General features: G+C 39.7%; 1 protein-coding gene across 1 annotated transcript; it reads right to left on the bottom strand.

The window, feature by feature from the left end:
• Window positions 1-672: 672 nt before the first annotated feature.
• On the bottom strand, window positions 673-17296 carry pygma (phosphorylase, glycogen, muscle A). Its single transcript, XM_007556792.2, has 20 exons — window positions 16968-17296; window positions 11677-11778; window positions 11484-11562; window positions 11288-11391; window positions 10820-10951; window positions 10612-10723; window positions 10435-10517; window positions 8080-8223; window positions 7785-7877; window positions 6889-7035; window positions 5914-6077; window positions 5203-5317; window positions 5000-5101; window positions 3459-3606; window positions 2782-2840; window positions 2566-2707; window positions 2272-2479; window positions 1671-1805; window positions 1322-1388; window positions 673-1191 (listed from the first exon to the last, which is right to left on the bottom strand). Exons 1-20 carry the CDS (start codon window positions 17208-17210, stop codon window positions 1042-1044), a joined length of 2529 nt encoding a protein of 842 aa, XP_007556854.1. The 5' UTR covers window positions 17211-17296; the 3' UTR covers window positions 673-1041.
• Between the last annotated feature and the right edge of the window lie 12 nt (window positions 17297-17308).

Below are 17308 nucleotides of genomic sequence, written 5' to 3'. Positions count from 1 at the left end.
ACCCTTTTCATCCAATAGTTTAGGTGAATTTCTAAATAAAAAAAGCATAGTACACCTATTTATTAGTCAGATTTGCATAGAAATACATAAAATAATGCTTATTCCTAACATGATTTTTATTTAGTAGACATTTTCTCTGTAGTTATTTTTCTTAAGCAAATGTGATTACATCCCAAAATTGTTATTATCCGTGTTTCTGTGTATTTATTTTACGGTTTTTCTGTGTTCAGTTTCTGTCCTGAGTCTCTGTTTCTGCGTCTTCCCCGTTGATTGCTTCCCAGGTGTGTCCAATTACCTGATTACCCCTGTGTGTATTTAAGACCACCTGTTGTCTCTTGTCGGGCCCCAGCGTTAGTCTGACCTTCATCACAATAGAACTGGTTAAGTCCTGTGTTGGCGTCAGCTCTCGTTTTTCAGTCCTATATCAGTTGCTACCGGTAATTAGCTGTGTGCTATTCTCTCTGCCTGCCTGCATTGGACTGTTTTGAGCTTCTCCTTATTAAATCATCATCTTCATCATCATCATCTGGGTCTCAGCGTTCATCCTCACCACCACAACCATACAAATCATGACAAAAATATATATTGAAAATAACATTTAAGGTGGAAAATCATGTCTAACATCCATAATAAAGCAATAGTGTTTTAGGTAAGTAAAGTCTCAGAAAGGGAAGTTGCTAAAACAAATTTTATTTAGAATGAATCTGAATGGATATATAACAGAACCTTTTTAATAATACAAAAAATCACCAAAAAAATGTACAAAGCCCACCACAAAGCTCTTTCAGTCCACGTTACATCAGATACATATCAACTCCTACATCTCCAAAGAAACTGTAACAGTTTTCCTTGGCCAGCATGTAACCTGGATAAGCAATAATGGAGGTAAGGAGAAATGTAAACTTTCTGAGGTTTGAATGTGCTGTGGATGCGAGCTTGTGGGGGCTTCTTGCCTGACATTACAGAGCCAACAATAGCGGTTCAGCAGGTGTCAGAGCCTGGGTGAGAAACTGTGTGTGTGTTGGCTGTCATAAGGAGAGTTTATTGCTTATCGTCAGGGGCAGGCAGTTTCTCAAGCGTGGGCTCCATGCCCCAGATCTCGCGCGCGTACTGGGCAATGGTGCGGTCACTGGAGAACTTGCCACATCCAGCAATGTTGTAGATCACCTTCTTGGTCCATTCCTTGGGGTTCTGTTATAAGATGAAAATAACAAGTAGGCAATAGAAGCAGTCACTTTTGTTTCCCCTATATTAAGACTACACTAACAGGACTAACCCTAAGCTAGACAGTTAGAAATAATGACTTATTTTTAATTTATACCTTGTACAAAGCATTGACTTTCTCCTGGCATTTAATGTAGTCTTCATAGTCAGCAAAGACCTTGAACCTGAGAAGAAAACATGAAAAACTTAACGAATAAAACGCAGACAATTCAAAGGTAAGGTTACAGAGATCAGAGATCTTGATGTCTGATTCCAAATTCCTAGATTCAATGCCAACTTTTATTTAAATTTTTTCTTTAAAATGCTTAGACTAGTCAGACCTGGGAAGCAATAGAAATTCATCAAGGACCGATCCAGTGTGCTCTACCACCTGCACAACCAGGCAGCCTGTTTGTCAATAATGTTCCTATATATGTAAATATACACAAATGCTAGGTTGCTTGTACCTGTCGTGATGCATCAGCATGTTGACGATTTCCTTAAACAGGTCTGGCTGCTTTGGGCTGAAGAAGCCACCGGCGATCTGGTCAATGGCCTGTTTCAGCTCAGGCAGCCGGTTGTAATACTCCTCAGCATGGTATCTAAGCAGGATGGAAAATAAAAATGAAAAACATTGACTAAAGCGCAAGCTTATCTCTGTGGTAACAAGCTCTTTCATCGGCGCAGCTACAAAACTGCTCCGTGTTCTCTACAGTCCCACCTTTTAATGTACAAAACCCTCATTATGCGAGTCTTAGAGCAAAGGAAAAGGAAAAGATTATTATTAAAACCAGTGGAACAGCTCAGAGCAGCTGGACTGTCAGAGCGTGTGGAGCTCACTGCGGTGATTTTAAAAGGTCTTGACAGTTGGCCTCTCTCGGAGGTATTTCCCCAAATGGATCTGATAATGATACTCCGATGGCACAAGTAAAAAAGAAAAGGATAAACCTCTCTGTACTCCGTCTAAGTCTTCCTGTAAGGAATTCTATAATTTTTCAGAACCAGTAAAATATTTTCCTCTCCTCTTGATTGCACATGAAAAGACGGAAGGTGTGGTTCACTCCTTACCCTTTCTTGTCGAGTGCATCGACGTCATCTACTCTCATGCCAAAGATGAAAAGATTGCCTTCCCCAGCTTCCTCTGCCATCTCAACGTTAGCTCCATCCATGGTGCCAATGGTCAGGGCTCCGTTAAGCATGAACTTCATGTTGCCGGTGCCGGAGGCCTCAGTGCCGGCTGTGGAGATCTGCTCTGACAAGTCTGATGCTGGAATAGCTGCAAGATGGCAAAAGAAGGATGCTGATCTTTGCAGTAAGCGCTTCAAATTAGTGTTTTACTCTCAGCGTACAGTAGGTTCTTACCTTTCTCTGCCAGTGTGACTCTGTAGTTCTCCAAAAAGATTACCTTCAGGCGATCTCCAACCACAGGATCGTGGTTGATGACCTCGCCAATTGCTGTGATCAGACGAATGATCATCTTGGCTGTGTGGTATCCAGGAGCGGCCTGCGAGTTGAGTTCAGTTAAAGATCTGGTGACATATGTTGTCAAAGTGTAATTCCTTTTATTTTTATACAAACCTTTCCTCCAATCATGACTGTCCTTGGAGTCCACTGCTTGTTTGGCTCTCTCTTAATGCCTGGTAAGAATAGCAACAAATTTAACTTAACAACCTAAAACTACAGAACAACAACAAAAAAAAAAAAAAAAAAAAAACTGAATTTACTATGTAAATAAGGTTGTAAACTGAAAAGATGAGCTGGAAGGAACCATCTAAATCTTGACTTTTAAAAAGTACAGCTGTCCAACACAGTAAAAATGTTTAAAGGGTATCCTAACTCTATTGAGAAGATTAATGTATAAAGTAATTATAAACATAAAATCCGTTTTCACTCTCTTCAGAATCTTTTTTACCTCATTAAAAAAATCTGTGAGTAATTTGGAGTTATTTTCCACTGAAAAATCCATGAATACTGAACCACAAGTAGCTGGGAGTCAACTGTAGCCCCAACACAAATACAGAAATGAAGGATCCTTTTGAATGAGAGCTAGAAGGACTCCAAAAAACAAAAGACAAAGTCATTTGTCCTTCTATTTAAGCACCTTGTATGTTTTATGTCCTGGACAACTGATAATAGACGCCAGAAATCTCAGAAGTTGTTACAGAAAAAATACAAAGAGCTAAAGGGCCTCAACAGTGGGAGGTTTTACACAATAAAGTAGATGTAGAGCCAGAGGCAGCTAAACGAGGACTTACGGTTGTAGTAAGTGATGATGTGGAGACAGTTGAGCAGCTGCCTCTTGTATTCGTGGATTCTCTTGACTTGGACGTCAAACATGGAGTTGGGATTGATCTTCACCTTGTAGTGCTCCTCCAAGTGCACAGCGAACTTCAGCTTGTTCTCCTACAGGATCAAAGCATTTGTTTTTGTTTATAGGGAAAAAAAAATGTACTTCAGCTTCTGCCACTGTAAACAGATTCATTATGCAAATGCGGTTAAAGCAATTACCGGAGACAAACAATACACGAAACACAAACGCGGGAAAAATGCCAATGAAAACTCATAAAATGTCATGTCACCTCTCTACGCTGATTGCTGCCTGTCACAGGCTGGGTGGGCTGGGGGCCAAGGATGTATTCATTATAATTGCTTTTTAATTACACAGAGAGTTAGAAGTAATGAAACTGGGACACGCCTGTGATGTATAGAGGAGCGATATCCAGATGGAGCTTGGGAATGCCTGGGAATTATGTTTGTACTTGAAAAGCCAGTAGCTGTTTCTATGTGTGAAGGACATGATTTTGGTGCTAACAGCCTGTGACTACGCAAACATTTTTTTATATGTTGTCATAATCCAACCACAAGCTTTAAATACTTTTATTGGGATTTTATGTGATCAACCAACTAAAAGGCCCGTGGTAATACTGGAGGAGCAACATGACAGCAATTCATTGTGCACCCCACAAACATCTTTGACAGAAAAGAGAAGACGTCCATTGTTGCTGTGACCTTCAGGATAGGGAAGCTGACCACAGTTGATAGAAAGACGAGCAAAGGCAAATACAAATCAATCCTGGGGAAAAAACAACAACAAAACAAAACAAAAAAAACGACGTGGGAAAGCAGAACAATGACTCTAAACGTGCAGCCAGAGCTGCTGCAGTGGAACGGTTTGGACCAATGTATATTCTGAAGTTAGACTACTCAAAGTCCAGACTAAAATCTAGCTGATAGTATTTGACAACAATTGAACATTGATGTTCAAACGCATTTTCCATCTAATCTGAGTGAGATTGAGCTAATTTGCGGCGAAAACCCAGAAGAGAGATTCCTCAAAGATCAGCAGCTGTAACTGCATCAGAAGGAGGACACGCAAAGTATTGAGTCAAAAACACTGAAAACAAACCAATAGCACATTTATCAGATACATATTGGTGAAATCAACAAACCGTTGGGATAAAATGTGCAAATGGTCAGAGTATATGGTAACATTATCAAGGCATTGTAATTAAATTTAAGCCAATGTTGAAAGCACTGTGTGAACTTGAAAGGTGAAAACAAACAATATGTGAAATCTTGCAGAAACCCATTTTCTTTCACATAGCTGCTGAAAAAGATACCAAGATCAGCAGTGTGCTCTATTTTTGTGCTGCTAATTAAACCGCTGTGTGCCCCGAGGAATGTTGCTACTAAGGTGAGGGAAGTATTTGCTTTTTAAATTTTACTTTTGCTGGGTTAGTAAACAGTTGATGAATCACAAACTCAAGCACATACGGCTAAATAGTCCACTGTTCACCTGTTTCACTTTGGCAACATCCCGAATAAATGCCTCATCATCCACGAAATCCCGGAGACGCTGCAGCTGGTCCAGATCGCGAATGAAATCCTCCCCAATCCTCTGATGAGCAACAAAGCGACACCAAGTCAGCCCATACTGTCAAGTGGTTCACTCTGCCTGATGACCTAAATATTAGCGTGGCTTTGTTTATGCCATCTGACCTCAGCAATGATCTCTGCCAGTCCGGGGTTGCACATGACCAGCCAGCGGCGAGGGGTGATGCCATTGGTCTTGTTTTGGAACTTGTGTGGCTCCATTTCATAGAAATCCTTAAAGCTGGCGGGAAAACAAAACTTTAGATACATCTGCACACAGCTGCTTGACATTCATTATGTAGTTATATTATTTACAATAGAAGTCCCTAATAAAGCATTCAGGACACCTGGAAGGTTCTCCCTCATTATTTGCAAAACAGCTCAGGGGAAGTCTGTTTATTTGATTTTTTTATATTTCTTTTAGCCATTCTGTTGTATCTCAGCAGTACGATTGATTCTTTTTCTTGGTAGTGATTAAAACTGATCCTAATCTGAAGTGTTTTGCTGCCTTAAATGCAATCTTAAAATATTGTCCCATATTTAACTCTATTGATCACATCAAACCTAAACAGCTGCCACCACCATGTTTCATGTGGAGATAGTGTGAACGAAGTGAGAAGGTAAATGAAGATAAACAGAGCAGCCCACCCTGCTTGTGTCTTTTTCCTTCTACTGCTACTAGTCACAAAATATCCCAAAACATAAGACATTGTTGTTTGCCCTGATATGATTAAATGAGAAAGTAAGTAAAACAGAGACATATGCTTTTTCAAGGGACTGTAGTTCTAATTTAATTACTGGTAAAACGAAAAAAAAAAAAAGTTTTTGACTACTTACATTGTAGCTTTTAGGATGTCAGAGTGGATTCTGGCCACACCATTGACAGCGTGAGAACCAACTATGCACAAATGGGCCATGTTGACCCTCTTCTGCCCTCCTTCCTCAATCAGCGACATCCGACGAAGACGATCAACATCTCCTGGAAACGCGGCGGCAACTTTCTGCAAAATCAAAAGGAATTTCTGATTTTAGAAAGAATTAAAAACACATCTTTTGCTTGTTACATCAAAGCTGGTCTTTGTCTGTACACAAAAGGTCACACCATACATTTAAAATACAAGCTAGCAGCATCATGACCATTTCTATCAGTGTGAGAGTAGATGAAAGCTTTCACATGAAAGCTTTCTCTTTTTTTATCGCGCAGCTCTGCCCACCACTTCATATTTTTGTCTTGTTTCAGAAGAGATGTGGGAGTTTTTTCTGACAGATGTTGAAAATAAAACTCAAGATACATTTATTTATTTATTTTTTGCTTTTTGGGCTTTCACATTCTAGAAGATGTTCATCTTTAAAACAACCATTTTGGCACAGAAAGTCACCGCTGCACATTGTGTGTTAAATAAATTCTCTCTTTTTTTTTAAAAGGTTTTGTTGGCTCTAGTGGCCTTTATTTGAAAGTAGTTTTACAGGAAAGAGGGCAAAGACATGCGGCAAATGTCACCAGGCTGGGAATCAAACCTGCGACCATCGCCACAAGGACCAAGGCCCAAGGCCTCACTACCTGGGTTGTGCTTTGCCCCTGCGCCACCACAGCACCAAATAAATTCTCATTTAATTGTTTTCTAATCTTGTTATTGTTTATTGTTAATGTAGGAGATTAGATATAATTTAATTTCTTCATAATTTTATTTTCAACTATGCTGAGTATACCCTGTAAAGATTAAGCAATAGTCTTATTTCACCGTACACTGAAACAGAGTTTGGATGCAACACATTGCTGTCTGAACATATGTTGCAGTTTGCAGCACCAACCTCCAGGTGGCGTCGGTTGATCTCATAGATGATTTCCAGGTGACGGGGCAGCAGATGGGAAAACAGGTCTACTGGCCAGCGCTCCAGAGCTTCAGGAAGGACAGTGTGGTTGGTGTAGGCACAGGTCCTAACACAAATGTCCCAGGCCTGAACATCAGCCACAGGAAGCAATGGTTAAACATCTTTGTTTTGTCTAATATCAATAAAATCATATAGTTTCTTGAATGATGTGATGATACAGGGGTTTTCCCACTCATTTACATTGCAGCCAAAATTATATGTTGTTTTAGTAATTCAATTTAAAGAGTGAAACTCATATTTTAGATCAATATGAGTTTCACAAAGTGATGCTAAAGAAGCAGTGGGCCTATGAAAAATTGAGTGAAAGGAAAACTGTAGCAAAGAAGTGCATAAACTACAGGGATTATTGTTACTATGACTGAGAATGGGAAAGTCTAAATCTCATTAAAGAATTTGAAGGAGATTTACAAGATGTGAATTGAGGCTAGAATTACTTCCTTGTGGTGTTTCAAACATGTTTTCCTACTTTTTTAATTAAGATTCAAAGTAAATAAAACCCCAAAATTCTGCTTAATAGATTTTTTTTATATCACATAGAACTAATTAAAAAAGTATTTGCAGCACAAAAAACACATCCAGAAAAAAACACATCCAACGTAATTTCAAATTATGCTCACAATAAACTTTTGTGTCTCACCCTCTTTGTAATCCATTACCAACACAAACAGACACACATCACTCTGTTCGTAATCTGTTATTTCCAGTCTTATGAATAGAATAATTTACCTATTCATTGATTTACAACTTTGTTAAGATATACTTGTGCCTGGTACCAGCGAAGAGCTTTAGGAAAATAAAGAAAACGGGACATTTACCGTTTCCCAATTGAGTTTTTCACTATCAACGAGGACCCTCATCAGCTCCGGAATAGCCATCGCCGGGTGGGTGTCATTTAGCTGGATTGCAACCTGCATGTGCAGAACATTTGGTCAGTGTAGAGCATGCACAGAATGCCAGTAACAAACATAAAAACCATTGTAGGTGCTGTTCATGCCAACTAATACTTAATATGATCAATAAACACACACAATACCTGCTCAACACACTGATAGAAAGTCTTTCATGCAGACATTTGACAGAAGTGACTTTGTCAAAGTTTTCCCATTGTACCTTGTCAGGCAGTTTGCTGAAGTCTGTGCGAGTGACCTCCCTGGAGCCAAACTTTGAGACCTTGAAGCGGCGGATGATGTCTTGCAGGGTGGCAGACACCACAAAGTATTCCTGCTTCAGACGGAGCTCCTTCCCTTCAAAGAACTGGACACAAAGACACCGTTTTGTTCTGGAGTCAAATTTCAAAGTTATTTTTATTCATTAAATTGGTACTTTCATTCAAAACATGTTTTTTATATAATTATAATTAAGGCCTTGACTCAAAAGGAAGTAGGTATTTGTGCAGGTTTGTTGCTGTTGTGCTCTTATCTCTTGTAGATCTACATTAGTGTGTGTGTTTTTTTATTTTTTTTTTACAGTTCAGTAAGTGGTTTCACATCCATTCATCCACACCCAGACATCCTTCTCCACTAGTCCATTCCAGTGAGTCCCAATACGGTCCCAGGTCATAAGGAATATATAGTGCCTACAGCAAAAAAAAAAGGCTTCCAGATCAGATATCCATAAATATCTCTGCTGACTCCTTTCAATGCAGAAGAGCAGTACCTCTACTCTAAATAAAGTAGTACCGCATTCAGTTTCTGAGCGTCAATGAATGTTGCCACACAACCAGGCTAAACAAAGAAAGCTGATATCAGAAGCTTGTGTCTGGAATAGTGTTCCTTGAGTCACAAACAATATTTCATGACCATAAGCTTTGATGTATTAAAAGCCATCAATGTTTTGTTTATATTAAAAATAAAAAAAGTGTGGCATACAATTATATCCTCCATCCTTCCCCATATGCACACACACATACACACACACATCACCCATCAAACAAATACTCTGTGGAACCAGATGTTGTCATGGTAAAAGCTGCATATCTTTTGATGTGTGTATCTTCTAGTTTTGCACATCCACACACAGACTTTTTTTTAGCCACACTTGCTTTCAAAATATCTCAAGCTCCGTCAGATTCGATCTAAACCTTTTCACTGTAGCTTTGTCCGAATGTCTAGCGTTGTTCTGATGGAAGGTGAACCACTGCCTCAGTTTCAATTGGTTTTTAACCACTGACAGGTATTTTCAGACTAAAAAGACATCCTGATAATACATATGAGCAAATATTGTTACATCTTAATCCGAAAAAGCATATTGTGCTGCAAAAAGCTCTGTCTCAGTTCACTAAACATTTGTGATTTCACAGCTGCAGTGGCTGACCATCCCAACGTCTGCTCTCACTTGCACAGACATAAATTACTAAGCTCTTCCTGACTTATAGCTCAAACCAGAAGTCTGTCTCCTGGTGTAAATTCTTATTCTTGGGCTTTCAGAAAGCAGAGGTCAGGCCTTAAGTCAGACACTAGACACTAGAAGACTCCTTGGACAGGGGACTGTGATTGAACTGAAGACAAAACACATTCGTTGTCATGTCAGGTGGCTCCAGTCTCCAGGTTAATCACACAACAGCCACACTTTCTTATCCTCTCACCAAATGTACTGTGCAGTGAAAAATCAGAAGACTAACCTGTTTTCCATGATTTGATTCCATGTTAACAAACACCAAAATAATTATGTTATTATTTAAAGGGACAATATTATATATTTTCCAGCCATTTTATAGCACAATAAAATAACCTCAAAGTCTTATAAAAATGCTGTATATTTCAAATATGACTTAAAAGATATTTGACTTTGTAATTTAACACCCTGAAATTGGGCCTCTGTTTTTTTTAAATCTCCTGCTCTTTCTGAAACTCCGCTTTCAGGGAGTCATCACATTATCCATGCTTACCACGTGGTGAGGTGATGTTTTATGCTGGAAATGTTTTATTTTTTTTATCCCAAACTGGTCCTCTCTCTTAGTGTCCAACTATTTAAATTTCAGACTCATCTGTAGAAACGTTTTCTTTACATTTTCTGCGGCAAACTTCAATCTGGCCTTCATCTTCAGTTTTCGTTTTTGTTCTTTGGGAGCAGAACCTCCTCGCAAACCTGCCTTGAAATTTAAACTTGTGCAGTCTCTTTCTCGCTGTACAGACATTCACTTAAATATTAATAAGGGTCTGTTGTAGGTTCGGTGAGAAAAGGTTTTTGGAGACTTTTAGAATTTTGCACTCGGCTGGACGAGCTTTCCAGGAGGGCCAGACCTTGGCATGTTTGCTGTTGAAAGTTGCCGTCTTGTAGACTACTTTCAGTCCAGTGCAATGAGTAATTTCAGACTCTTTGGAGACTTTCTAAAATCCCTTACCAGACACAAAGTTTTACAATCTTCATATTTACAAATGTGTCAGAAAAACACACAGAGTGTCCTAAATGTTGGGTCAGTGGCTCCAGTTCTTGTGGATTAGAAGGTAATATAGTTTTTCTTACATTATCATTGGGGTAAAGCACACGGGAGATGTTCTCAGCCAAGTTCCTGTCCAAAACAGCCTGAATGTAGCCACCAACATTGACTATGAAGAGAAAATAAAACACAAACTTATTTTATTAAGCAAGATCTGGAATTAGAGAATGTATTAAAAAGTGTCACTAAAGTCAGACACGTACAGTCTTTGAGGTTAAACTCGCAAGGAGCCTTCGCAGACCACAGCCTCATGGTGTTCACAATGTTGTTTCTGTAGCCGGGTACCGGCGTGTCATATGGCAGAGCCAGCACAACCTATCGGTGGCATGAAGGGACAGAATTGTATTGTATGTCAGTAGGGTCCCATCTGAACAAGATTTTAATCTTTGTTACTTCAGATTATACTTTCACCTGGGTGTCCACCCATTTCACACCGTCGGACTGATGCTCAGTTCTGCCATAGAAGTGAACAGGACGCATGTACTCCGGTCGAGCCTTCTCCCAGGGGTTGCCATAGCGCAGCCAGTCATCGGCCTCCTCCACCTGAGAAGCGACAGACAGACAGACAGAGTACCATGTTTTATTAATGATGACAAGGTACAGGGTGAGCTGCAAAACCGTTTAAAGTCACATTTTCATCTCATTTGCCCAGAAACTTTTCTTAAACATGCTTTGTGGATGGTTGGTGACAAAGTGCATATTTTTCTAGCTTTCTTTTAGCAATTTTGTGAATCAGTATAAAGAGCATGATGGACACCATGACTATGAATTGTCCTGTTAACAGATTTTTCCACATTTCCCCCAGGGCTCGGTTAAGAGGAATGAACACAATATATTTGCAAAACACTGTATTAACATTCACTCTTTTTTTTTCTATACCTGCCATCCATTGACGATTCTTTGATTAAAGATGCCAAATTCATAGCGAATGCCGTAGCCATATGCAGCCAGGCCCAATGAAGCCATTGAGTCCAGGAAACAGGCTAAACAAACAAAAGCATGTACAAATGTATTCATGGAAAACAAGAGTGATAATTTTCATCTCATGCAAAGTGCAACAAAATAAAAGACGTACCAGCAAGACGACCCAGGCCTCCGTTACCCAAACCAGCATCTTCCTCCATGTCCTCCAAGTCCTCCATGTCCAAACCCAACTACACAGAATGGGCAGAAGAAGAGGGAATTTGGCGGAAGCTGCTCCTTTATGCACTCTTTGGAAACAGAATTTCACTCTCGTAAGAGGATTAAATTAAGCTGTTTTGTCTCACCTGGTACATGGCCTCATCACAGGCGTTCTCCAGCGCGAGGTTCACCATGGTGTTTTGGAGCGTGCGGCCCATGTAGAACTCCAGAGAGATGTAGTACACACGCTGCAGATTGGACACAAAGAAAGACGAAATCCTGTCACCTTCAATAAACCGAACAAATGAATAAAAAGGCGTTAAGAGGTTTCATCTGTGCCACTGTTATAACAGTGAAACCTCCTCCCAGCTGGATGGATGGTTGTGGTGGTTCTACATGCATTCTTGTTAAAATGCCAGGTCTGTATGCAAAAGCAAATGAGAGGAAGAAAATCTAGCATTGTTTCAACGTCTTCTCCATCAATAGAATTCACTGTGTAATGTCAAAAGAAAAATACATTAATAATAAAATTAGGGCAATTGACTGATTAAATATGTGTGCACAACTTAAACTGATATTTTACTAGGGCAACTTGAGGTCAAATTTCACTATTGGGTTTTTATCTCAAATTAGTAAAATTTTCCAGTCTAATTTGACAAAGTTCTCTGCGCAATTGCAATCTTTGGTAAAAACAAACAAAACATTTTTTTTTCCCTCTCATTAAAGCTGCAGTATGTGACGTTTACGCAAAAAAGGTTGCATATTTATTACAACTGCTAACTGCTACTATATCCTGATAGTATAATACCAGACAGATAATGTGAAAAATTGAGCTCCTCTGTCTTCTCCCTGTGTTCCTACTGCCATCGGCAGAAATACACCACTCGGTCAACACCAACCAATCAGAGACATGAGGAGGGTTTTAGCACTGTCAATCATGCTCGTGTACACACTGCTCACACCCTCCTCCTAGATCTCTGTTATGCTACAGCTCCTTTCCTGCTTTTCCCTCATTTGAATGCACAGGCTAGTTAGCATGGCCATGATGACAGCGGAAGATAATTTTTTCTGAAACCGTAAGTTGTTTCTCCGCGATTAGCACAGCTGCAGTAAACCGGCAATCTTGACCGGTACATACACTAGCATGATTAACAGTGCTGAGAACTTCCTCCTGGCTCTGATGGGTTGTTTCTGATCCATCGGTATATTGATGGTAGTAGGACCACAAGGAGGAAGGAGAGGAGCTTGTTGTTTTTCCCAGATTATCTGTTTCATGTTATGCAGTCATAACATAGTGACAGTTTGACCAAATATGTAATAAACATGTTTTTATAAAAGATACCGACTGCCGGGTTGAACAACTTATCCATGCTTGAACTCTCAGTGGTGCTTGAATTCATCAGGCCTTAACACATTCTCCGAGAAGGCTTTAACAGGTATCGTCAAATCCAGGCCTCGGGGCTCGGTGTCCTGCACGTTTTTGATGCGTTTCTGCTTTAACACACCTCAGTCAAATAATGAGATCATTAGTAGGACTCTGGAGAACTTGACTGCATGGAGGAGGTGATTCAGCCATTCAGCTGTGTTGGACCGTGAACACATCTAAAACCTGCAGGGCACTGGACATCGAGGCCTGAACCTGAAGACCTCCTGTTTAGGAGATTTTAGCCAGGCCTGGGTGGTTTCTTTGAAGGAATAATATTATTTTAATACCCCACTTATTAGTCTACACACATGGAGAATGCAGAACATTGCTGTCATATGTAGAATACAACTAGTTCACGCTTGAAATTTTCCTTCAGTGTTGCTCTCTGACCCTTGACTGCCTCCCTGACCACTGCAGTCTCATCCTTTTAAGCAGTTGCTGAAAAGGTTCAGTTTCTATTATATTCCTCTTGATCCATAGATCAAATTATTGATAACTTTCTACATTGTTGGCATATGTAAAATGCTAAATGATGTAAAATGATTTTATATATATATATATTCTTTTTTACCATTTTCTGCTCTGTAATGATGGGAAAGAATAACATCAAGAAAATCTTACTTGTGCAGCTTATCTTTATTTCAGGTTAACCCAAAGATCCTTGAAATAGGCTGTGAACTCAATTCTGAATCTGAGCTCAAACAAAACATTAGCTCAAGGATGTGCATACTAATAAAGCCATGATATTACTGCTCTTTATTTTTTATATATTTCCTCTAATAAAGTTGTTTTGAGTTTAACTGTGCAGGATATATGTCACTGACATTATTTGTGGGAAAAGGTTTTTTAAATCCTTTATCAAAGTCTAATTTTCTTCCCTGAAACAGGGGTTTGCACCCTTTTAAGAGTCTCTGTATTTGACACTGAAACTATAAACTTGTGAAATCATATGCCAAATGTCAAAATAACGTCCACACCTTTCTTAAAAAACACCACAAAAAAAGAAAAAAAAATAGAAAAAAACTTCAGGTTTTATGATTTAGTTTCATGGTTGGGAGAGCTTATAAATGTGCCACCTGAGACAGTGTTTAGCCTTTGCCATTTAGATGTTGTTGTTCCCCCCCCCTTTCGTCTGACATGGAAGGGCACACACAGGCAGAGTAGGGAAGGAAGAGGACCAGGGAGGGGAGAGAGAGAGAGGGGGACTAGGGGAGCAGATTGCTTTGGGTATTACATAACATCCAACATTTTGGGCCCGGTAAAAAATAGCTCCTGTAGAGGTCGTTGTAAAGGTCAGCCAGAACCTGATAACCTTTAATTGTGGAGTTCAAGTCCTGGTAGACAGAGACGGCACAGATAGATGTTTAAAAACGACGGTGAGGGGAAATGACAGGGGCTCCATTTAGAGTAGTGCTGAGGATTCATTAAATTATATATAACTACACGTTCCTATCTGGTTTTAATTCTTTTACTCTACTGATCGACCCTGTTTTCTCCAAGAATGCAATCAGTATTAAGAGAATGGATCACGGAGATCCACACCTTATTTTAGCGTGGATGACCTTCCTCTCTATGCTTTCCAGTTAGACCAGCATGTTATCCACCTTTGACCTTTCGGTTCAGAGCTCAACCCCAACATGCCACTCTGCTTCTGATTGTGCTGTTGTAGCCCACTGACCTCTGAGCAAACATTTCCATACAATCACCAGGATGTTTCTTGAAAGCATGGCCTCAGCACATGCTGTTGAAAAGCGGGTCTCCCTCGTCCAGCTTTGTTTGGTAGGTTTATTAATGAGCCTCCAAAGAACAAATTATCACACAACGTAAGAGGAGACGGAGCCGACTTTCTCCCTCCTTCTCAACCCTCCGCCTGTAATTACACACGATTCCGGCTGACATTTCTAAGTGCAAATGGTGCAGCTTGCAGTTTTATTGTTCTGTTCAAGTGAGCCACAGCCTTATGGTTCCTCTAAGGTTCCCAGCTGTAGCTGCTGCTTAATGACTGAGTGGCTGTTGGCATAAAGCTTTAATGTAACTGCATTACAACAAGCGGGCTTTGGATCTCACACACTCACACGACCTGAGCGAGGAGGAGAAGGAGGAGGAGGAGGAGGAGGAGAAGGAGGACTACGTGTTGGTGGTCAGATGGGACAGGAACAGAAGGTCATGGGTGAGTTTAGTGTTTCAACACACTATAAGCAATGGGGGCATACCAGCAGAGTGCTAAGAACCCCCTACCCCAAAGAAGTCTAAATGTCATGGCTGACATACACTGGCATCAGTATGTTAAAACTGTGCTTGGTATTACTATCCTGGGGTCAAAGGAAGAGTTCATACAATTATGTAATATTTATATAAAAAATACAAGTTCATCGCTGCTTGCAGGCTGGTAAAATCTAAAATCTTTACTGTACAAGAAACAGCATTTGGGCATTTTAAACTACAGCAGACAGTTCACATTGTTATATTACTGTACAGTACAAGCAATACTTGTTGCTTTATGCGACGTAAGCAGCAGCAGGGCTGGTGGTGTGTTCACTGGTTCTAGACTTAACACAATTGTTACAGCCTAGGTATGGCATGACTGTTAATTTTAATCAAATACTGTGACATTTTGTTACAAATTGATGTTTTCATACAATATAAGATATGGTGATATTTTAGGTATGACTCAAGGCTGACAAGGGGATAATGTTTATTATGCATGTTTAGTCTTTTCTTATAGGGATGGCCCAAACAGGGCCAGTAATTAGCAAAGTAAGTATGACTCCACTGCAATCTGTGTTTGTAATCAAAGCCTGCTTTGTGCAGGCAGGGCCCCAAAGCTGCCTTTTGACTTTTACCTTCTTTGACGCTGGACATGAAATTGGAGTCAACTAAAGATTTCCCTCCTTTTTTATAGCATTTATTGAACAATACTGATGAACTTTTCATCTATTTAGGCCTTGCATTAAATAATTTAGAAAACCGAGTGCAGATAATTTTAGCACTTAATATCTTTTTGAAAATTACGCTATTTAAGAACTTCAACAATGTTTTTTTGTTTTTTTTAATTAAGAACTTCAACAATTTTTTTTTAATTAACTGATGGGTAGACTTTGAGGGTGGCACACCAGAACCAAAACCTATACCAGAATTTCAGTATTTTTATCATGTCGGGGAATGAGAACCAGCATGATAAACAAGGAACCAGGATAAACTGCCTGACCATAAGGTCAAATAAGTAAATAAATGATGCCATTTAATGAAGCTTGCACTATGCTTCCTTTAATTAATGTAATAGACTTGATCAGGGAGAGCAAAACTGGTGGGTGTGGCTTTTTTTCTTGGTGCCATTGCCTTTTTGGATCCCATCACCGTTACATAAAAACGGGTAACACTTTATTTGAAGGGGTGTGCATAAGACTGACATGACACTGTCAAAAACATGAAGGAGTCTCTATGAATGTTTATGACAGTTGTCATGAAGTGTCATTTGGTAAATAATGACACTTTTAATGCAAAGTTGCTCTAAAAGTTGCATTGAAAGTCCATTAAAAGTGCCACCTTTGCATTAATCATAATTTACAAAATCATGCAAAGTTGGCGCTTTTAATGGACTTTTAATGCAACGTTTAGAGCAACTTTGCATTAAAAGTGTCATTATTTACCGAATGACACTTCATGACAACAGTCATAAACATTCATAAAGACTCCTTCATGTTCATGACAGGTGTTATGTCATGTTTTTGACAGTGTCATGTCAGTCTTATGCACATCCCTTCAAATAAAGTGTTACCTAAAAACGTTAAAATCCAAAATATTTGCATATAATGATTGTGATCGTTGTTCATGATATAGGTGTGGGCATTTTAATTTAATCTCACAAAAACAATCTTTCACTCCCTTTTTGCCATAATAGTTAGAGAAGTGGCTCTGCTTTTGAACTCTTACTGTTTATTATTATTTTTTTTATAAATTGCAATATGACCATACAGGCTTACATTTAGTGCTGCACTGAGTGTAACTTACTTTGGGATCTTTCTCATAGTAGTGCTGCTGGGTTCTGATCCACCTGCCCACCAAGTGGTCTCGCACCGTGTGAGCGAGAGCAAAGTAGTAATCCCTTTTGTTGGCGACATTCCTGTCCTTCACCAGCGTGAAGTGGAGATGTCTGTTGAAGTTCTGCTTCAGATCTGCGACGTTCTCGACGCCGGCAAGACCCCTCACTGAAATCTGTTTCTTCCTGTCATGGTCGGACAGAGGCTTGGACATGTTGGCAGCTCAGCTCTCCGAGGTGGGCAGAGATGTAAACAAAAAAAACAAAGGTCAGAGACGCAACTGGAGAAGCAGCCAACTCCGCAGGCGGAGGA

This window comes from Poecilia formosa, unplaced genomic scaffold (assembly GCF_000485575.1).
Source record: "Poecilia formosa unplaced genomic scaffold, Poecilia_formosa-5.1.2 Scaffold3, whole genome shotgun sequence".
Classification (NCBI taxonomy): Eukaryota; Metazoa; Chordata; class Actinopteri; order Cyprinodontiformes; family Poeciliidae; genus Poecilia; species Poecilia formosa.
Note: the sequence above shows the minus strand (reverse complement) of the source record. Positions and strands in the feature narration are given on the sequence as shown.

Excerpts from the sequence above, each read along its gene's own strand:
- pygma (XM_007556792.2), bottom strand. The coding sequence starts at position 17,210 with ATGTCCAAGCCTCTGTCCGACCATGACAGGAAGAAACAGATTTCAGTG. Across the intron at positions 10,952-11,287 it reads GAATCGTCAATGGATGGCAG|GTGGAGGAGGCCGATGACTG; the intron begins GTATAGAAAAAA and ends GTCGCTTCTCAG. Across the intron at positions 1,389-1,670 it reads ATGCTGATGCATCACGACAG|GTTCAAGGTCTTTGCTGACT; the intron begins GTACAAGCAACC and ends TTTTCTTCTCAG.